Source organism: Puma concolor, chromosome E2 (assembly GCF_028749965.1).
Source record: "Puma concolor isolate L17-30 chromosome E2, mPumCon1.1.hap2, whole genome shotgun sequence".
NCBI lineage: Eukaryota > Metazoa > Chordata > Mammalia > Carnivora > Felidae > Puma > Puma concolor.
The window spans coordinates 54463873-54483932 of NC_141681.1; the positions used below are offsets into that span (position 1 = coordinate 54463873).

General features: G+C 59.2%; 3 protein-coding genes and 1 non-coding gene across 4 annotated transcripts; 2 read left to right on the forward strand and 2 right to left on the reverse strand.

Annotated features, from left to right (window-relative positions):
- Positions 1-583: 583 nt before the first annotated feature.
- LOC147573743 (U6 spliceosomal RNA) lies at positions 584-690 on the forward strand. Its single transcript, XR_015245184.1, has one exon. It is a non-coding gene; the product is annotated as a U6 spliceosomal RNA (small nuclear RNA).
- A 377-nt stretch (positions 691-1067) lies between these two features.
- PTH2 (parathyroid hormone 2) lies at positions 1068-1983 on the reverse strand. Its single transcript, XM_086688633.1, has 2 exons — positions 1809-1983; positions 1068-1286 (listed from the first exon to the last, which is right to left on the reverse strand). The coding sequence occupies exons 1-2, from the start codon at positions 1931-1933 to the stop codon at positions 1112-1114; spliced, it is 300 nt and encodes a 99-aa protein (XP_086544759.1). The 5' UTR covers positions 1934-1983; the 3' UTR covers positions 1068-1111.
- A 2361-nt stretch (positions 1984-4344) lies between these two features.
- GFY (golgi associated olfactory signaling regulator) lies at positions 4345-6818 on the forward strand. Its single transcript, XM_086690408.1, has 3 exons — positions 4345-5542; positions 5760-5933; positions 6428-6818. Exons 1-3 carry the CDS (start codon positions 4360-4362, stop codon positions 6625-6627), a joined length of 1557 nt encoding a protein of 518 aa, XP_086546534.1. The 5' UTR covers positions 4345-4359; the 3' UTR covers positions 6628-6818.
- Positions 6819-6940: 122 nt separating this feature from the next.
- SLC17A7 (solute carrier family 17 member 7) lies at positions 6941-17379 on the reverse strand. The gene is made up of 12 exons (XM_086690405.1): positions 17256-17379; positions 12994-13246; positions 11682-11800; positions 11282-11396; positions 11116-11203; positions 10874-10960; positions 10642-10784; positions 9829-9978; positions 9525-9657; positions 8948-9058; positions 8596-8723; positions 6941-8347 (listed from the first exon to the last, which is right to left on the reverse strand). Exons 1-12 carry the CDS (start codon positions 17315-17317, stop codon positions 8054-8056), a joined length of 1683 nt encoding a protein of 560 aa, XP_086546531.1. The 5' UTR covers positions 17318-17379; the 3' UTR covers positions 6941-8053.
- Between the last annotated feature and the right edge of the window lie 2681 nt (positions 17380-20060).

The window sequence follows — 20060 nt, forward strand, 5'->3', positions numbered from 1 at the left end:
GCTGCTTCGCTTCACCTGAGCCCGCACCCTGTGCCTGTGGAGCCTCACGCCTGGTACCCTCTGCTCTCTCCTCCCGCCCCAACGTGGCGCCCTGATGATCTCCCGGGAAGGGCGCAGTCAGAAAACCCTGAACAAACTTCGGGAAGCTGCTGCTAGAGAGGCAGAAACCCGTCTCCAACAAAAGCGCTTTGCTTCGCGGGTGCTGTGATGTTTTCTCATGGTGTATCTGGATTAATCCTCAGATGAGGGGGGGGAAAGGCTGAGATTAAGCGGTCCTTCCCATACCACACAGCTAGGTTTGGGGGAACTAGGTCTTGAATGGCAGGTACCTCTTCACACCAGAGCCCCCGATCTTTCCACTGCGCCCAAACAGAAGTCAGGAAGTGATGGGAGAGCGGAAATAAGGAGAAAATGAGAACTGGAAGAAGGTGAGACGGAAACAACAGAGGAAAGAAAAGACATGAGGGAATCAGGCAGAGAAAAAAGAAAGTGATTTAGAATGGAAGGAAGAGTTTTAGAAGCAGAAAGAAGAGTAGAGAGACGAGGCAAAGGGTTAGCAAACCAGGAGGGTGAAAAAAGACATGTGCTCGCTTCGGCAGCACATATACTAAAATTGGAACGATACAGAGAAGATTAGCATGGCCCCTGCGCAAGGATGACACGCAAATTCGTGAAGCGTTCCATTAAAAAAAAAGACAGAAGTACAGAGACTCAGAGAAGGCGAACTGATACCCAGAGAGTGACAGAGGCCTAGATAAGAGAAGGGGGCAGAGACTCAGAGGGAAACACAAAGGGACAGAAACCCAGAGAGGAGGACAGAGACCCGTGGGTGGGGAGAGACAGAGGCACAGAGAGGAGGGGACAGAGCTGGGGCATGGAGGGAGGGCAGAGCAGAAATCCAGAGGGAGAGGGTGGTTGGAAAGATGATATAAAAAAAAAAAAAAAAAAAAATGGGGAGAGCAAAGAGAGAGTGAACCGGGGAAGAGGTCCGCTGGAGTAGCGACGCAAGCCCCGCCCCCAGACCCCGCGCGAGCACACGGAGGGCGCAGGAAGGAGGCGCAGACCCGAGGCATTCGGGAGGATCTTTATTGAGGTTGGGCGGGCACCGCGCTCAGGGCGCGTCCAGCACCAGCAGCTTGTGCATGTACGAGTTCAGCCAGTGGCGGCGCTCGAGGGCGGCCAGCAGCCGCGCGCGCTCCCGGAAGGCCGCGTCGTCAGCCAACGCCAGGCTCCGCCGCGACAGCGGGGTGGCGGGGCCCTCCCGGGCCCGCCCGGGGGGGCGGAGGCTGCCAGGAGACCAAGAGATGCGGTTACCGCGGGTCCAGGCCCCCGCCAGCCGCCGCCTGTACCCCCGCCCCCCGCGGTCTAATTCGAAGCCCTGTCCCTGCACCGTCCTGTGGAGTGGCTCGCTGTCTGTCCTCAGTCCCCCGTCTCTCTCTGTGTGGGTCTCTGTCTCTCTGCTCACCGGGCTCGAAGCTTCCTGAGTACGGAGACGGAGTCTGATGCATGTGTCCACCCCCAGCGCTCAGCGCACGACCTGGCACACACTGAGAACCCAGTAAACTTTGCTCAAGCAATGAATCCGCCGCTGCTTGTTGGACTCCTTTCAAATCTCCCAACGCCATTCTCTGAATCTTCTTGTATCTCTTTCTCGGGCTGATTCCCTGTCCACACTCCACCTCTCTCCACCCCTAGTCTCTTGTCCTCCTCTCTCTAGAGTCTCTGTGCGCCTTTCTCTTTGGGTCTATTCCCACCTCTCGGAACCCCCGCCCCTCCCTGGGAGTCGGAAGTCGGGGCGACGCAGGTACCTGAGGACCCCCGCAGGGGGCAGGGCGACTCCTGAGGCAGTGTGGTCGCCCCAGGGCACAAGCAGCAGAGTCAGCAGCAGCAGCAGCCGCACTCGGGGGCTCCTGGGCACCTGGCGGGTCTCCATCACCTGTGGAAAGACACGGAAGAGCTCAGTGAGGCCCACGTCCTGGCCCAGCACCCCGGACCCCACCACCCACCCACCTCCTGCGCCCGGTTGCAGGGCCCGATACCGCGCAGTGGGCTCGGACAGCGAGGCTTCGGCCCCCTTATATCGCCTCCACAGCCCCCGCAGCGGGCAGTGACGCAGACCAGGGGGCTGGGGGCGCAGGGTCAGCCCCTCCACCAGGCTCATTAGGAGCCGCCAGCGGTAATGAGGAGCCAGGAGTGGGGGCCCTGCCTCTGCCTTGGCAGCCACCAACTAATTGGGACCAGGAGCTGGGACCCGAGGGGAAGCAGGAGGGGGAGAGACAGACAGACAGAGAAGTGGACACGGGAGGTGTGTCACAGGGATAAAAATAGAGACCAGCAGAGGGACCATCAGAGACACAGAGAAAGAGACAGGGAAAGCAACAGAAGAGGGACTGATGGAGAGAAGCAGAGACACGCAGATGAAGTAACCATGAGATGGAAGGACAAAGACAGAGTGACAGAGGAAAGGACAGAGAGGAAGAAAGGGAGCAACAGAGGAAGAAGGAAAGAAAGGGGGAACAGGGAAGAAGACAAAGAGCCAGCTAGAGATGGAGGGTGGAGGGAGGAGGCTCTGAGAACGACGGGAGATGGAAGGACAGCCAGCCCGGACAGGGATGCCCAGAGATGAATCCGGGCGGGAGAGAACCAGAAAGATAGAGTGAGAGATAGAGGGCAGGGAAGGGAAGGCAGAAGAAGGCAAAGGGTATGGGGCGGGGGGGGGGGGGGGGGGGGGGGAGGAAGGCTGGTAAAATGATGAGCAAAATCAGGAGTCAGAAAAACCGCAAAGGGGGGAAAGAGACAAGAGTGACCCCGTGCATCGGTTTAAGCCTTCTTGGGGAGGAGTTTGGGGGTGCTGTAAAGGCCCAGTCCTCTCACACTGGCTCTTAAGAGGGTGCTTTCTACACAGTGGGGAGGTAGGCCAAGGTTGGGAAGTCCCAAAGGGCGTCAGCCATCTGGGTATCTGAATGGCAAGACATGGGAACCTGGACTCCTAGTTCTCCCAGGCAGGAGGGGCCTGGGAACCTGGATTCCTGGATCTGAGGGGAGGGACCTGGAGGCCCAGACTCCTGGGTCTTGAAGTAAAAGGGCACCAGGGACCTAGGCTCTTGGGTTCGCATGTAGGAGACACAAGATGGCCTGGACGCCTGGTTTCAAAGAAAAGATAGCTTGGTTGGGCCACATCCCTCCACTGGATAGATGATCCAGTCCCTAACTCCCTTCCCCATTCCAGAAACAATGTTCTTTATCTCTGTCCCTTTAAGAGAACAAGACTGTCGCCAGGCTCCCAGGCTCCCCAGGGAGGGGGTCAGGTGCGTCATCTGCGCCCCTGGGACCCTACCTCCTGCTGCCCCGCCCAGAGCCATTCTGCAACATTCACCCATCTCTGCATCCAGCTCTGCTCACCTGCTGTTATCTTGGACCCCACTGAGCAGGTAAGAGACCCCAGGCCCCAAGTGACCCTGTCCTATCCAGGTATCTGCCGCCTCCACCTCCCACTGGGCACAGACCTAGGTGTCTCTGCCTCAGACCAGTCCTGAGAGTCTGGGATCTCAGCTCCATCGCCAATAAACAGAGGGACTAGAGGAGTCCTGCCCCACAGCTCTCTCCTCCTGAAGTCTAAGGAATCCAGAACCCTCCACGCCTATCTGTGGAGGACCCAAGACTCGGACTCCGAGTTCCAAGTCCCCTGGAGTTCGATACTCCTGTTTCCTTTCTCCCCCGTTATCCAGCCTCCCCCCCTTCAAAATTCTAGGTGTGTGAACCTTCAGGCCTCTTCTCTCTAAAGAACCAGGAATTTAGACCCACAGTGCCCTCCGCCCTCTGGAAACAGGGAGTCTGAACCCCCAGCAACCTTCTCCCCCAGATCCTAGGAATCTCCCTTCTCCCTCAGATCCAGGCATTCAGGCCCCCAACCCCCAGCCATTCCTTCTGAGCCTGCTTTAGCGTAAACAACTGTGCCCTGATGGTGTCCCTGGAGCCCTCAGAGAGGAAGGGATCCTGCATCTCCTTGGAGGTCTACATCCTCTGAAATAGAAGTTGAGGAGGTGTGAGGGCTTGGAGAGGTGTCATTCTTTCCCAATTTTCCTGCCCCCCACCCCCTGCCTCGGGGAAATACATAAGGAAATTAACTACGACTCCCAAGAAGCCCCGCGCCTCAGTCTCCCTTAGCTACTGCACAGCCTTCAGGGCTTTGCAGTTAGGTCCTCCTTTCCCTGGCGCGGAGCTGGGCGGGATCACGGCCCACCTGGGGACCAGTGGGCGTGGCCTCCAGGCAGGGGCGGGGGCGGGGGTTCCCAGGAGGCTTCCAACTTTAACCCCTTCCTTCCTGCTTCCCCGCAGCTATAGGCGTCTCCCAGAGCCATGAAATCCCTCTGCCCCATCCTCTTCGTCCTCATCTTCCTCCTCGCCAGGCTGGGTTCCAAGGCTGACCCTTCGGCCTCACCGCTTACAGGCTCCGACCTCCCTGAGATGGGCCACCCTTCTCAGACCTCCCCTCCTGCTTCTGAGAATTCCACTGGAGACCAGCCTAACCCAGATTCCCCCGTGGCTACTTATCCTGAGCCCTCCAAAATACCTCATGCAGTTTCCCCTGAACCCTCCCGCCCTGACTTCGCTGAGACTCCCAACCATGACCTCCAAGAAAGCCCACACCCAGAGTCTCCTGAGACTCCTACATCTAACTCACTCAATACCTCAATATCAGACTCCCTGGAGACCCCCCAAATTAACCCCTCGAAAATAACACATCCAGAACCTTCTGCGGCCCCCAAACCTGACCCAACTGATATCCCACACCCAGAATCTCCTGAGACCCTCAAACCTAGTCCCTCCAAAACTTCACACCCAGAATTTCCTGAAACCCCAAACCCTGACCCTACACAAACTCCACACCAAGAATCCCCAGAGATTCCCAAACTTAACTCCATCGAAGTCTCACGTGCAGAAGTCCCTGAGATGCCAAATCCTGACCCCACCAAGAGCCTTCACCCCAAAACTCCAGAAACCCCAAACCCTGACACCACTGAAACCCCCCACTCTGAATTCCTCCAGACCCTGTATCCTGACTCCACTGAAAGCCCCCACCCAGAATCCCATGTAACCAGCAACCCCAACCCCACTGAAATTCCCCAGACAGAATCCCCCACAACCCACTACCAAGATGCAACAGAGAACCCCATGACCTCGGACCCTGAGATCTCCGCCAGTCTTCACTCAGAAACCACTACACCTTTCAAGGACGAAGCAACAGCTGCCCTAAATGAGCTGCCCCTGAATCCCAAAGCAGAAACCCCTGCAGTCACCCAGCCTGACTCCCTTAAATTGCCCACCTCAGAGTCTCCAGGCACAGTTGAGTTGAAGGCCTCCCAGGACTCTAGCCCGAAAGGGCCTGACGCCCTTCTTCCCTCAGCCCGGATTGCGGGCCCCCCTGCTCCTCCAGGGCCCCCCAGTCAGTTGGCCCCTGCCACTCCGCGGGTCCCCCAGCGGCGCAGCCGAGGTGAGAGAGTCAACACTATCATCGTGGTGGAACGAGTGGAGGAGACCGGTGAGGGGCCAGGAGCCGGACTCCTGGGTCCGAGGGAAGAAGGGGCTGGAGGCCGGGACTGCTGGGTCTCGGAGAGGTCGGGCTGGGGACCTGGCTCCTAAGTTTAAGGCGGGAGGGTGCTGAGGACGGGTATGTTGGGACTGAGGAAAGAGGGGGGTCTCAGGAAGAAGGGGGCTAGGGGTTTAGATTGCTCAATTCCTGGCCCCTCGTCCTTCAGGCGTGACCCTGGTGGGGCGCCCCCGGGGCGCGGCGGGAGGGGCCCTCTGCCTGTTCCTCGCCGGGATCGGCCTGCTGATCGGCATTTTCCTGCTGCTGTGGTGTCTCTACCGCCGGGCGGCTCGACACCGGCCCTTCGCACATCACCGGCTTCCAAACGACGGAGATGAACCGGGTGAGCGACCCTTACAGCGACGGCACGCTCCCTTAACCTGGTTTCGCTTGCCAAAAAGTACAGGTCCTCCATCCTAGATCCATAGAAGCCCCGACCCCTCTCCATGATCCTGCCCCCAATTCTCCGAAATTACACACACACACACACACACACACACACACACACACACACACACACGTCCAGCGCCGCCCCCAGCCCAGCTGGGAATTGCAGCAGGCTGGGAGCCAAGGGTCCCTACAAGCCCCGCCTCTTTCCCCTCCCTGGGCGGGGCCGGAGCCCCGCATTCCCCGCCCCCCCTGCGGGCCCCGCCCCTGCTACGCGGATGCCACGCCTCCTCTCCCATTTGGGGAATGGGGCGCCCGCCCTTTAATTTGAAAACCCGGTTCTAAAGAACAGTCGTAATCCTCTCTCCCGCCTTCTCACTGGCCCGCGGCACAGTGAGGGGACAGGCCCCTTGTCTGCCTGGGGATGACTTCGCCCCTTCGCTCCCACAGTTATGCATTTGGAAGCCCCGAAGGACCCCTACGACCTCTACTTTTACGCGCCGGATGCCTGGGTCCCTTCACACATCGCCACCAAACAGCCGCCGCCCACCCCCCCGCTGCCGCCCAAGCTGCCCCCGCCGCCCTGCGGGAGGCGCCCCCAGAGCCTGGAGCCGCTCTCCCCCGCCACGCTCCCCAACAACTTCGTGTGAGCCCCGCTCGCGTCCCGCCAGACCTGCGCCATCCCCAGGCCGAGGAAGGACCCAGAGGTCCTGACCTCCTGGCATGCTTTGCTACCTAGTAGTCCTCCTGGATAGGAAGTCCCACCCACAGAGAAGCTTTCGCTGTGACCGGAGAACATCGTCTTGAGTGCGGCCGAATAAATCAACTGTTCCCAAAGCTAGACACGTACTCTGGCCTGAGTCCTGGGAGAGGAGGGGGCTGGGACCCTAGGATACCGGGTCTGAGAGAGGAGGGAGCTGGGGGCCCAGACTCCTGTGACTGCCAAGGCCAAGGACGACTGAGTGTGAACACCAAAGCATTTTATTGGGAGTGGGGCAGGGCAGGATTCACAGTCACAGAGACAGACACAAAGACACAACCCTGCTCCGGGGAAAAACACCCCTCTCCCCCAGCCCCATTCCGTTTCCTGGGATTCTGTGACTTCTCCTGCATAGGTTCCCCAAATTCTAAGCCGAAAGAGGGGAGTCTGAGAGGGGAAGGATCCCAGGTTCTGAGTCATTTAGCCCCTGAGGGACACAACAAATGGCCACTGAGAAAATGAGGGTAGTTTGAAACCACCCAGGAGAATAAAGTGCAAGGAACTGGGGGAAGAGGGGCATCTTGAAACCACCATGGGGAAGTTCAGTGATGGTGGCTTCACACCGTTGAGTGGATGGACTTGAGCAGCCACTATTTAGACCTGAAAACGTGTCAGAAAAAGTGCATGGGGGTGGAGAGAGGCATAGTGTTAAAACCGCCATCTTGTTTCCCTAGACATTGTGCTAAGCTAGGGAGGTCTTGGGGAATTTGGTGCTTCAGCAGAACCTGCTGGTGGAGGGAGGGGGTGAAGGGGGGAGGGGGGCTTGAAACCGCCATTTTCCCTCAGAAACGCTGGTGAGAATCAATCCCTAGAATGGCGGGGATGGGCGATTGGTTAACCCAACCTGGAAAATGCAAAATAGAATTGGGAGAGGTTGGGAACTTCTAGAGGAAGATCTTCAGTTTTTCTGAAAGGAGAGGAAGGCTGAGTAATCTCAGGGCTTAACCCGAGAGAGTCCCAGGGGTTAAAGAGAAGGTGGTGGGGAGGGTGCCTCAAAACCACAAGAGAGAGTCAAAGATTGAACTGTCCATTCAAATAAAGCCCTGAAAGGAGAGATTTGAAACCACTGAGGCAGAACAAGTGGAGAAGGAAACCTTTAGGGGAATTTGGGTATCCTTGAAACTGCCAGTCTGCAGCTTCACTACCCCTGAGAGGCAATTGGGAAGGGAAGAGGATTTGACAGCACTGGGGAAGAGGGCGAGTGCTTCTTAGGCCTGCAGCAGGACAGAGAGGACTGGGGTTCCTTGACAGTCACTCCGGCCAGTGACGTGTGGAATGGAGGTCCTGGAAACTGCCATTCAGTGGGAGGCACATGGTCAGTAGTCCCGGACAGGGGGTGGGGGTCTTGGGGGCTGAACTGTGCTGTGTGTGGCCCCATAGGAAGGAGGGGGAGCAGGGGGTGCCCCGGGGGGTTCAGCCTCATCCTCCATTTCGCTTTCGTCACTGCCAGCCAGCTGGTCGTGGCCAACGAAGCCACACTTCTCTTCGCTCATCTCCTCAGGCTCCGCCCACGGCTGCTTCTCTCCTGAAGCGAAGACCCCGTAGAAGATGACACCCCCATAGTGCACCAGGGAGGCGATTAGGAATACGTACTGCCACTCTTCCCGAGTCTGTGGGGGGGGGGGGGGGGGTGACAATGGAGAGGTGAGGTCAGAGGACAGAGAAACAGGAGGGGGAGAGAGAAGGCGGGGGGGGGGGGGCGGGGGGGAGGACAGGCAGAGAAAGGGAGACAGAGATCCAGAGAGAAGAGGAAAGACCCAGGAGAGGGCAGGGAATGGAGCCCGGAGAGGTTGTCGCACGTCAGCAAGGTGCCATACACAAACCCGGAGGGCGAGTGGGTCAGAGCCAGTGCACGGACCTTGTGCTTAGTCATGGCACCCACGATGATGGGGCACACCATGCCTGACAACGTGCCCACGCCGTTGGAGATGCCCATGAGGATGCTGGCGTAGCGCGGGGCGATGTCCAGGTGGTTCACGTTGAACCCTGGCGAGGCAAGCCAGAAGGCGTCACTCTGACTCAGTTAATCTCACTCAGAGGGACTCCTACTGAGCCGCCCCACCCCCCACGTCCCCCCCCCCGCCCCCCCCCCCCCCCCCCGGCTCTTTCCAGACCACCTTTTGCGAGGCTGGAAGGTCCCCTATCCTGAGCCAGTGAGTTCCCTACAGAGCTGTCCAGAGTCCGCCAAGCTGCGGATCCGCGGTTCTCACCAGAGATGGCGAAGCCGCTGAAGCCCACGGCGAGGACCAGGAAGGAGATGGCCACGCCCTTGGAGTGCGAGTAGCCGACCACCAGCAGCAGCGTGGCTTCCATGCCGAAGCCTACGGAGGGCCGGAGGGCCGTCTCATCTGAGCCTCGGCCTCCCCACACCGCCTCTCCAGCCTGTTCCCGCCCCAGTCCGGCCGCCTCCATGCCGGTCCCTGGCTTTGTGCAGCCCGCCTCGTCCCTCATTCCGCCCGCGCCCGCCCTAACCAAACCCTCACCTCCCTGGTCCTCAACCAGGTGCACGGGGGCCAGCACCCCCCGCCCCAGCTGGGTCCTCGGTGGCCCCACGCCCCGACTAGGCCACGCCCTAAAAACTCAGCTCCAGGCCCCTGCATAGTCCCACGCACCAGCCCCTGCCACCAGGTGGGCCCTGAGACTGCAGCCAGGGATTCTGTTCCATCCACGCCCTCCTTCGCCCGCGCCGGGACTTTTTGGACACGCCCCTGGCCCCACCTCCATCCTCACCTGGTTCCGCCCCGCCCAGGCGGTCCCAGACCCGGCTCGGGGCCCCGCCCCACTCACCTCCACAGTTCATCAACTTGCGCACGTTAGTCGTGGACATGATGCGGCGGCTCCTCAGGAAGTCCGCGATCTGGCCGCCGATGGGCACGATGATGGTCATGACCAGATGGGGCAACGCTGACACCAGGCCCACCTGCACCAGAGAGCGCACAGAGCGAGGGCTCAGGGGCTGCCGGCCGGACATCTCCACCCGGTTAGTGCTCCACTGGCTCCTTCCTGTCCCTCGTTCCAACCTCTTGGGATCCGGGCCCGGTTGCTTCATATCCCCCCGCTGCGCCCCCTGCTTTCCCCTCCTGGGCCCAACCTTGCTGATCTCGAAGCCGAACACCTCTTCGAAGTAGGCGGGCTGGGAGATAAGGAGCAGGTAGAACGTCCAACTGCGGCAGAAGTTAGCCACGATGATGGCGTAGACTGGCATGGAAGTAAAGAAGCGCCGCCAGGGTGTGTTAAACTTCTGGGGGTGGGGGGAGAAGAGCGGCCGCTAAGATCGAGACCAGGGCTGGGAGCTCTCCGTGTCCCTTCAGGGACCCTATTATAGTCCCACAGAGACCCAGGTCTCCCGACTTCACTAAAACCTCTGGGGACGCAGGGGCACCAGCTTGACCACGTCCCTGTGGGGACCTTGGCATCCTAGCCTCACAGTGACACTTCAGAGATGCAGGCGTCCCGACTGTACGGTGTCCCTCAGGTTCGCAGGTGTGCGGACCCCATGATGACCCTCAGGGACCCATAAATGTGAGCCCAGGAGTCTCTTTCCATTTCCATTATGCCCCCTAATTCTAGCCTCACTCACCCGTCTAAGCAACCCACCCCCCACACTCGAATCCCGCCTCTGCCGGTTTAACTACGTCTCATACTGGTTCTGTCCACCTAGCAACCTAGCCCTGCCCTCAGCACCTGCTGATCCTTTCTTCCCCGGGCTTTAACCCCGCCTCCTAGGTTCTAGCCCCGCCCACTGTGCGTCCCCATCCTGTCTCCTCTGAGAGTCTACAGCAACCCAACACGATCTACACTCTACACTCCGTGCAGGTTCGAAGCCCCCTTTTCTCCTGCCTCCCTGCCTGGATATCTCTTCTTGCCCCACCGCTCCCCCGCCCCATCAGGCTTGGGCCCGGACCGTGACCGGGTTCATGAGTTTGGCGCTCTCGCCGATGGCGTCCTCGATGTACTTGCGCTCCTCTTCCGAAATGCTGGGGTGCAGAGCCGGGGACTCGTAGGAGACGAGCAGCCAAAACAGGTACCAAAAGATCCCGAAGCTGCCTGGGGGGATCAGGAGGGGGACGGAAGCGAGGCGATGACCGGCCTCGCTCCGCCCCAGCGCCACCCGGACCCAGGCTCCGGACCCTCACCGTAGACGTAGAACACAGAGCTCCATCCTGAGTACTGCACCAGGACCCCGGCGAGAGGCATCGCGACCACCGCCCCAGCATAGGAACCTAAGGGGGAGGGTGCAACATGTAGAAGAGGCTCATCTATCCTCAGATCCGGGAATGTGGACTTCCAGCCCCTGCTTTTCTGGGACACAGAAGTCCAGGCCACAGCCCCTCCTCCCTCAGACCCGCAAGTCTGGATCCCAGCCCCTTCCTCTCACCGCAGAAGGCTGTTGTTGCCAAGCGACTCCGCTCTAGGGGCGGGGCCCATTTGCTCCAGATCCCGTGGCAGGCGGGGTACGTGACCCCCTAGGAAGGAGAAAACCAAAGTCAACGAGAAGAGGCGGAGTCAGAACAGGCACAGGGTCATGTGGAGCAGGGCTTTACCTCTACCAACCCCTGCAGGATCCTCACGAAGATGACACAGCCATAGTGGACTCGGGCAGCCGAGGGGATCAGCATGTTTAGAGTGGATGTAGCCACAATAGCAAAGCCGAAAACCCTGGTGGGAAGAGTCCGTAGTACGAGAATAGGGTCCAGCTCTCCCGCCAAAGCTAGGATTCTGCTCTTTCTGCCCACGGCGGGCCAGGCCTTGTGTTCTCCAAGACCCCCGGCTCCCACCTCTGTCTCACCTTCCACAATCGCAAGCCCCGCCTTCCTCCAAGACCCCGCCCCTAACGCAGGCTCCTCCCATTTCCCCCCGTCAACCCCTAAATGCCAGGCCACACCCACTAAGTCCACCCACACAACTGTAGTTCCCGCCCACTTCGAGACCCCAGCCCTGTACCTGTTGGCTGCGAATTTCTGGCAAATAAATCCTCCGGGAATCTGGGTGACAATGTAGCCCCAGAAAAAGGAGCCGTGTATGAGGCCAACAGTCTCTGGATCCCAGTTAAATTGAGCTTTCTGCGGGCCAAAAGGCACGTCAAACGCGCTGTTCCGCCCCCAGGCTCTGCCCCTCCACCAATCAGCACAGACAGATTTAGTCCCTCAGCCAATCAGCAACAGGGATTCCCCTCTCGCGCCAAAACATCTGCCAATCAGAATTCAAGCCGTCCTCCTCCCACCTCTGCTCGGGGTGGGCTTCCAGGGGGCTGCTCTACCCTAGCAACGGGGCCTGCTGCTGCCTAGAAGCCTTCGCTGTCTCAGTGCCCCAGCTTTGACTGTCTAGGGGCGCATAAATGGGGTGGGGACTCTTTCTCCACTTACGCCTCTTAACCAACCTACGAACTGTTTGCGGGGTGACTGGGTGGGGTCTGGCCTGGGACCGGAAGTAGCCAAAGGGGCGGCCTGACTGGAAGGGAGCAAGAGGCGAGGCAGGCAGGCCAATGCCTAAATCAGGAGTTTTTCCTAGGGCACGGGCACGATCTACACCGGAATTAAAATAGGAAGGATGTCTGGGGCGCCTGGGTGGCTCTGTCTGGTAAACGTCTGACTTTGGCTCAGGTCATGATCTCACGGTTCGTGGGTTCGAGCCCCATATCAGGCTCTGTGCTCAGAGCCTGGAGCCTGCTTCGGATTCGGTATGTCTCTCTCTCTCTCTCTCTCTCTCTCTCTCTCTCTGCCCCTCACCCACTCATGCTCTGTCTCTCAAAATAAATGTGTTTTTTTTAGAAATTTTTTTTTAAAATAGGGAAGAAGTCTGAGATGAAGCAGGCTTTAGGTAAGGGCCGGACTCAACGAAGCGGGATTTAGCAGCGACTGAACTTCAGAAACGCCAGGATCAAAACTCAGGGTGGAGCCTGCCATGGGGCTGGGATTAAGTTGTGACACTGGTGACAGGCATGGATGGCAGGTGGAGCAAAGTTGCTAGGAAGCCCCAAATGGGGCAGGGGCAAAACACGTAGGGAACCCAATGCTGGCGCAAAGTCTACACTGAGAAAAATAGGGGCGGAGCTTCATTTAACTGGGGGCAGGGCTTAGGAAGAGGAGACCCCCTAGAGCAGAGGGGAGGCGTAGGGGACGCACAGATGGGCGGGGCTACTCTGGCTGCGGTGGGAAGGGGCTGAGCCAGGATTGCTCGTGGACGAACGTGACGTCAGCAGGGGGCGTGGGCAGGGCCAGGTGGGCCGGCGTGCCCGGGCACGCCCCTGAACTACCTGCACCACCACGTGGCCCCCGCGGTGGGTCGTGCTGTTGTTGACCATGGAGACGATGGCCACGCCCAGGTTGCAGCGGATCCCAAAGCTGATGCAGAAGCCCAGACCGCTCATGATGGCGATAATGTAGCGGCGAGGGAGACCGAAACAGGTGCAGTCCACTACCGGCGGGTCCCGGGTCTGCGTCGTCACCGGGCGCCCGTCCGCACTCAGCTCTAGCGTCTCTGCACCTTCCTGCCGCTTCTCCAGAAGGCTGCGGGGCAGCGAGAATCAAAGACTCGTAAGTCCAGGCCCCCGGCCCCCTCCTCCCCATGAGTCCAGTGCAAAACCTCCTGCTTTTCAAGATCCACGATTCTAAGCCCGCACTCCCTCCTTCCCCAAGAGTCCGGCCCTAACTCCCTTCGCCTCCCCCCCCCATCCAGGAATCTGGACCCCCCTCTCTCCATCCCCCACAGACCATGAATTCACACTGCCAGCTCCCTTCTCTAGCAGACTCAGATATGGGGGTCCTCAGTTTCCTTCTCCCCCAGCCCTGTTATCTCTCGACTCAGGAGTTTTAGACCCCAGAGTACGCTTCGTGATCCAAGAACCTGTGCCCCCAGCCCCCACCCTAAGGCCCCGAGATTCTCCAGCACCCTCTTCCAGATATGAGTCTATTTGAGGAAGCAAAAAGCGCTAAGGAGATGCTTCAGCAAAGGTGTCAAAAGAACAGATGCTCCTCAGCCACGTCTGCTATATATACCGACCCCCTCCTCTCCTGCCCCCTGCGGCATGCCCTTCTCTGCTTCCAGGCCCCAGGTGTGGGGCTGACATCCAGCTGACTCCCTTCAGACACCGGAAGCCCGTTCCCTGAGGGTGGGGAGAAGTCAGGGTCCCTGGAATCCAGCAGCCCAGCCAGACATCCCTGGGGAACCTTGAGTTCAGGCTGTCTGCTAGGGGGTAGGGAGGGGGAGTGGCGGGTGGTGTCCTGGCAAGGGACAGATGGCCCTGGTAGGGGGATTGGCTCAGTCCCCAGTGTGGCTCTCGCCCCCGCCCGTTCTGGAATTGAGTCTGTGATGATGGATAGGGTATTTGGAGAACCACCTCAAACCCAGAGAGAGGCTGCAGGGAAAGAGAGGTGCCCTGAGACAGGGTGTCCAAAAGGAGGGCGACAGAGATGGGGTGGGGGTGGGCAGAGGCTGAAACAAAGAGGGTCAGGGACACAGAAGGAGAGACAGAGACCCAGAGAGAAAAGGGAGAACAGACCAGAGACCCTGAGAGGGAAGGGGACAGAACCTCAGAGATGGAGAAGGACAGCAACCCGAAAGAGAGGACACAGAGATGCAGAGAAAGATGGAGAGACCAAGGGACTGAGGAGAAACAAGCTGGGGACGTGATTTGCGAGATGCGGCCCCTCTCGGAGGCGGGTACGCAGCCAGGGGATCGGGCTGGATCCCAGGAAGGGGCTAGAACAGATGGAGGCGAGGGAGACTGGGACGGGGGAGGAAAGAACAGCCAGACGGTCTGGGGGGAGGCGGGTGGAAGCGATGAGAGAACACAGCCACCCTCCCCATCCTAGAACTTAAGGAGGTTGGGGGGGGGGCAGCTAAGAAACGGGGTAGGAGAAAGAGACTGGGGGAGTGGACAGTACCCAGGAGGGACCAGGAAAGAGAGCCAGATTGGGGGGGGGGGCGGGGAATAGATGCCCCAGAATATAAACTCAGACTGGTAGAGACTGCCCCCACCCCGCATCAGAACCTGCCAGCTATAGCGAGTAGACTTTGACCCGGGTTACCATCAGAGGCTATTGGACCCTGAAACTCAGGATGTGATTGCAGCCCCTGAAATTTGATACCCGTTGTGGATACTCCAATGTGTCAGATAGATACCTGACCAAGGCTTTCTAAATGGGCTGCAGTGGTGGGGGGGGGAGGGTGTCAGTATCCCACATCTATAAAATGGGGACCAGGGTAGAATGTGAAGTTACAAGGAGGGAACTGCCAGGTGATACTGATCATCTCAGGACAAGAGAACCAGGGTGCAGAGATGAAGTGACCCAAGTGATTCCCAGAAGACAAGAACAGAGAGGGGGAGGGCCTGGAGGGAGGTCCTCCTCCCCTTCCTGGGTGCCCGGAATGCCGCGCTTAGGAAGCAGTTCACCAAAATGAAGAAGGTGCCACAATCTCCCTCTCCCTGGGTCTCTGTCTTTGCTTCTCTCTGGTTCTCTGTCCGCTCCCCTGCTTTTGCAGGCCTCTGTCCCCTTATGTCCCTTGGTAGTCTCCTGCCATTGCACAACTAGGGAAACTGAGGTTCAGAACACAGAAGTAGCAGGTCCAAGGTCACACACCAGAGTGTGATGACGGGTTCTGAGCGTTCCCTGGCCCCTGCCATCGCCCCATCCAAGGCCTGGTTCTCAGAAAGGAGGCACCTTGGCTCCTGTCTCTCCTGCATTCCCCTCCCCCTGCCATGTCCTTGTCACAAGTCGCTCCGGGTGACCGTCTGTTTCCTGGTCTGAGGGAGTTCCCACCCACTCCAGGATCACTCATCTCGAGGAAACTGCAGCCTCCGTCCCAGGCTTGGGAGGGGCTGGTCTGGGTTCGAATGACGGCATTTGTAATTAATCCATTGATTTTTTTCCCCCCTTTTTGAACTGAGCCTCAGTTTCCCCAGCTTTGTCTAAAGGATTTAATGGAATCAGGGTGTTACGTCCGGTACAGGGCATTCTGCCTCTCCCCAGCCATCGAAGTATAAAGCCCAGGGTTCAGCTGCAAAGCTCTTCTCAAACTCCAGCTCCTTGGTGACTGTCTTGGGGGCAGCTCTGAGCTCTGGGGTCTCTAGAGGCTCAGGAGGCAGCTCAGGGAGGTGAAGGTAAGACACAGACAGACTGAGAAGCCCAGACACACACGAGAAGCTGAGACGCAGGGGCTGAGGGAGGGGGCCTGAGCAACACATCCCTCCCACCACCACCCTCCTTCCAGCCCCCTCCATCAGCACGGCTCTCTCCCTCTCCTGACTTCGCACTGATGTATTTTGAGAAACTCGTGAAAGGAGGCGAGAAAAAGGGTGGGGAGGGGCTGGAAGATTGGGGAAAGAAGGGGTGAGGTTATCTCAGCTCCCCCGCCCCCCATTGCACCACCCTCCTGCCCCCTCCCTTCTGTCCAGCCTTATTCCCATCTTTCCAGTTACTAGAGGGTGGGGGAACTTTGGAGCTAGGAAGTGATCCGCAGCAAGGAGGACCGGTGTTCAGTCTTAGAGAAGGACTTGCATGGCCTAGGGAGAGGCACTGAGGGTCAACTAAAGACGGGGTCAGGGCCAAGGGGACAGGGTCCGAGGGAATGGCAGCAGGGGCATGGTCCTGATGAGGCCATCTCCTCCCCGCACTGTGGCCGGATATTTTTAGGCTTCTCCGCAGCTGAGTAATTTCTCTGACTTGGAGCCAGGGCTGGGGTTGGGGGTGAGAGATTTGGGTGGAGGTGTCCAGCAGACTGTCCTGGGGACACCCAGGTCACTGGGGTCATCTCCCTGGATGATGAGAAGTCCTTCTTAGCTCTAGTCTATATCCTTCGGGAAGTCCACCGTACCCCAGGGCCTAATTTTTGGCCTGCAACTTCTTTCCCCCCCAGAGACCCAGGATACCCTGGCTTCTCCTCCCAGCTTAGCTCTCCCCAAGGACAAGGACCAATGCGCCCCAATCCGCTTTAGCTTCAGATTAAACTCTCTGAGAGATGGACACTGAAAAAGACACAGGGAGATGGAGACACCCAGGGCAGGGGATAAAAACCCAGAGAGAGGGGGACAGACACCCAAAAGGAGAGGGTCAGAGACCCCAAGAGAGGGGAGCAGAGACCCAGAGAGAGGGGTTGATAGAGATCTGAGACCAGTGGCCAGAGACTCAGAGAGAGGGGGGGACAGAGACTTGCAGATAAAGGGAAATAGAGACTCAGAGAGGGGGCAAGATCCTAAGAAAGGAGGCAGAGTGAAGATAAGTGAACAGAGACCCAAAAGTGAGGAAGAGGGTCAGAGATCCAAAGAGAAGGAAAGAGGCAGTCCCAGGGGAAAGGGTAGAGTCTGGGGTGGGGTGGGACACGGAAAAATGAATGAGATGATGGACGAGACTGGACCAGGGAGAGCGGACTGTTGGAGGAGAGAGAAAATAGAACAGATGAGTGGAACCCCCATGCACGGGTATCGCTCGTCCAACTGTCCGTCTCTGTCCAGGTGGGAATGTGCGTCCTCCTCGGACCCTCGGGCTGTTCCCCACCCAGGACCCTCACCACGCTCACCGGTGCAGCCTCCCGAGGGCGCGACCCGCTAGCTTCCGAAACTCCTCCTGACGGAACTCCATGGTGGCTGCCCCTGCCGCCGGTCCCCCCCCCCCGCCGATCCCCCCGCCCGCGGGCCCGGGCGGCCGCGTCCGGGTTCCCGGGGTCCGCCCCGGCCCGGCCGGCCCCGCAGCTCCGCTCGGGGGGAAGGAGGCTGCGTGTGCCGGCTGCCTAGGGGCTGTCAGTGGACTCAGCGTCGGGGGCGGGGCGGGCGGTGGTGATGCCCCGCCCACCCTCGATAGACCACGCCTCTTGTGTTCTAGTCCCGCCCCCTCCCGCCGCCCTCCGGCTCCTTTCCGCCTGCCCCTTCCACTCCAAGACCACGCCTCTGGGTTCTGAACTCACTCCTCCGGGTTGCGTCGCCCCAATTCTATCCCTTCCCGGAGTTACTCCCCCCCCCCCACGTTTCCATCCTCCCCCCAGCTCCTTCTATCTCTTTTCTCTCCTCCCGAGTTCTCTTGCCCACCTGAGGTTTCCCTCTCCTTTTTAGTTCGCCCTAATTTCGTCCTGGCGCTTTCGCCCCCTACGGTTCCATCTTCTACGTTTCATTCTCCAGCCCTATCCCCCCGAGTTTCTGTGCCTTCCAGTTCCACATCCCGCCTCCCGAATTCCACCCCCATCCCGCGTCGTCCCTCAGCTCCGACTTCCTCATTCAGAGGGTGCTTTCTCATTCAGAGAATTCTTTCCCCCTGAATTCCAACTCCCCATTTCGATCCACCCATTGTCTGTCCCCTCTTGTTCTTCCCCACCCAGTTTCTTCCCTCTGGACTTCCATCCACCTGCTTCCGTCTTTCCTTTTTAAAATTCTACCCCCCTTCCATCTCTATTTCCCTTTGGGGCGCATGCCCCTCATGGTTTCTGCATCCTCTGTTTCCTAACCCCTGACGGTTATATGCCAGTTCCCAGTTGCGACCCCCATAATTCCCTCCCAGCCTGGAATCTAACCCGCCCTTTGAGTTCTGTCCCCACTCCCCCGAGTTCTCTACCCGCTCCCTGAGTTCGGTCCCCTCCCCAGACATCTGTCCCTGCCCTAATTTTTGCCCCTTTCCCCTGGAATCTGTCCGTCTGAGTTCTGTCCCCACCCACACCCGGAGTTCTTTCTCCGCCCCCTGAGTTGTGCCCCCTCCTGCTAGGACCTGTCCCCGCCCTCTTACTCCATCTCTGACTTCCAGCCCTGCCCCTTTGGGGTTGCACCCGGACTATTTCTAGGTCCCTGGCCCGCAGGCAGATCCTGCCCCTGCTCCTTTCTCCAGACCAGCCCTTCTCCCCGATGCTGAGGCCACTTCCAGATCCAAGCGCCGGGAGGGTGCTCCTTTCCTCTCCGCCTCCCTGAGTCGGGCCGCAAATGCGTTTGGGATTAAATTTTCATGATGTGGCACAGGCCCTCAAGTGGATTGGGAGGGAGCAGCCGGCGCGGCGGGCGGGCGCCACTGACCCGGTGGCCCGGCAGCCACTGCCCACCGCGGCCTCCCGTTTATCGCCTTGTCCCATTGGGTCCCTGGGGCTCACAGTTTTGCCAGTGTTTGAGAACCCCCCCGCATCCCTGGTAAGGGGTGGTGGTTTGGGGGCCGGGACCTCAGGATCTGAGGGAGGAGGGGCTGGAGACCCGGACTCCCGGGTCTGTGGGAGGAGTAGCCCGCGGAGCCGTCCACCAGCGCCACCCTGTGGCGGCAGAATCCCCGGCCCGGGTGCGGAGGCGGCGGCCGCGGCTCCGGGCCAGGTGTGAAGGTGGAGCAGATGGTGAAGAGGAGGGAGTGGGAGGGGGGCCCCGGCCGCTGCCAAATCCCGGGCCTGCGCCGGAACCGTCACCATGGAGACCGAAGAAGGCGGAAAGGACCCAGCTCCACACTTTTTGGGGGACCTGAAAAAGAGTTCTTCGGCCTCCCACGGAGGGTCCCCGTGCTAACTACAAGTCCCAGCGGTGGCTGGACCTCACCGTGCGCTTCAGAAGAGCCGCGCTCCCCGAGGGCCGCTGGGAGTTGTAGTTTTGAGACAACAGCCTGAGGCTGCGAGGCGCCCTCTGGTGGACGCCGGAGCCCACGCTCGCTCCTTCAGGTCCAACAGACCCTACCCGAGATCATCCCCGCTACCTTTTCACTTTCTCACCATCTGCTCCTTGCCACCCGACCTCATTGACTCCATTCCAACCGCACTGGTCTCGCCGTTCTTCCAACGTTTACCACTGAGGCTCCTCCGTTTACCTATCGTCTTAGGACTCACTATGGAAGGAGAGAGTTAGCATTCGTTCATGAACTCCTTTTTTGAGTTCCTGCTCGTTGTAAAGCGTTACCGCACCACAGGGGCGGAGCTACAACCAGGTAACACTGGTTCCAGACACCGCCACTGCCACAGGAGGATTCTAACTCAGCCAGGGGAGACCAGAGACAGCTGGAAGTTGGAAAAGCTTCCCAGAGAAAGTTCACTGAAAGGGACGACTTTGGGAGTGTCCGCGGTACAGGAAACGGTGCTTGCCGAGTTGGAAAGTGGGACACAGTTTTGTGTGATTGTGACATGAAGCACTGTTCCAGGACGAGACGCAGGGGAGGCTGGAGATGATGGCATGCATCGGATCACCAATGGACTTGGGCAAGGCCCCCTGGGAGGGCAAGACAATTAGAAATTCCCTGGGTTTGGGCGCCTGGGTGGCTCAGCTGGTTGGGCATCTGACTTCAGCTCAGGTCACGATCTCGCAATTCGTGAATTCGAGCCCCGCGACGGGCTCTGTGCTGACAGCTCGGAGCCTGGAGCCTGCTTGGGATTCTGTGT

What these genes read in the sequence shown, in the direction of transcription:
- PTH2 (XM_086688633.1), bottom strand. Translation starts at nt 1,933, where the DNA reads ATGGAGACCCGCCAGGTGCCCAGGAGCCCCCGAGTGCGGCTGCTGCTG. An exon ending in CCCCCTGCGGGGGTCCTCAG is followed by an intron (nt 1,287 to 1,808) that starts GTACCTGCGTCG and finishes GTCTCCTGGCAG; the next exon opens with CCTCCGCCCCCCCGGGCGGG.
- GFY (XM_086690408.1), top strand. Translation starts at nt 4,360, where the DNA reads ATGAAATCCCTCTGCCCCATCCTCTTCGTCCTCATCTTCCTCCTCGCC. An exon ending in GGAACGAGTGGAGGAGACCG is followed by an intron (nt 5,543 to 5,759) that starts GTGAGGGGCCAG and finishes CTCGTCCTTCAG; the next exon opens with GCGTGACCCTGGTGGGGCGC. An exon ending in AAACGACGGAGATGAACCGG is followed by an intron (nt 5,934 to 6,427) that starts GTGAGCGACCCT and finishes TCGCTCCCACAG; the next exon opens with TTATGCATTTGGAAGCCCCG.
- SLC17A7 (XM_086690405.1), bottom strand. Translation starts at nt 17,317, where the DNA reads ATGGAGTTCCGTCAGGAGGAGTTTCGGAAGCTAGCGGGTCGCGCCCTC. An exon ending in GCCCTCGGGAGGCTGCACCG is followed by an intron (nt 13,247 to 17,255) that starts GTGAGCGTGGTG and finishes GCTGCCCCGCAG; the next exon opens with CCTTCTGGAGAAGCGGCAGG. An exon ending in GTGCCATGACTAAGCACAAG is followed by an intron (nt 8,348 to 8,595) that starts GTCCGTGCACTG and finishes CCCCCCCCACAG; the next exon opens with ACTCGGGAAGAGTGGCAGTA.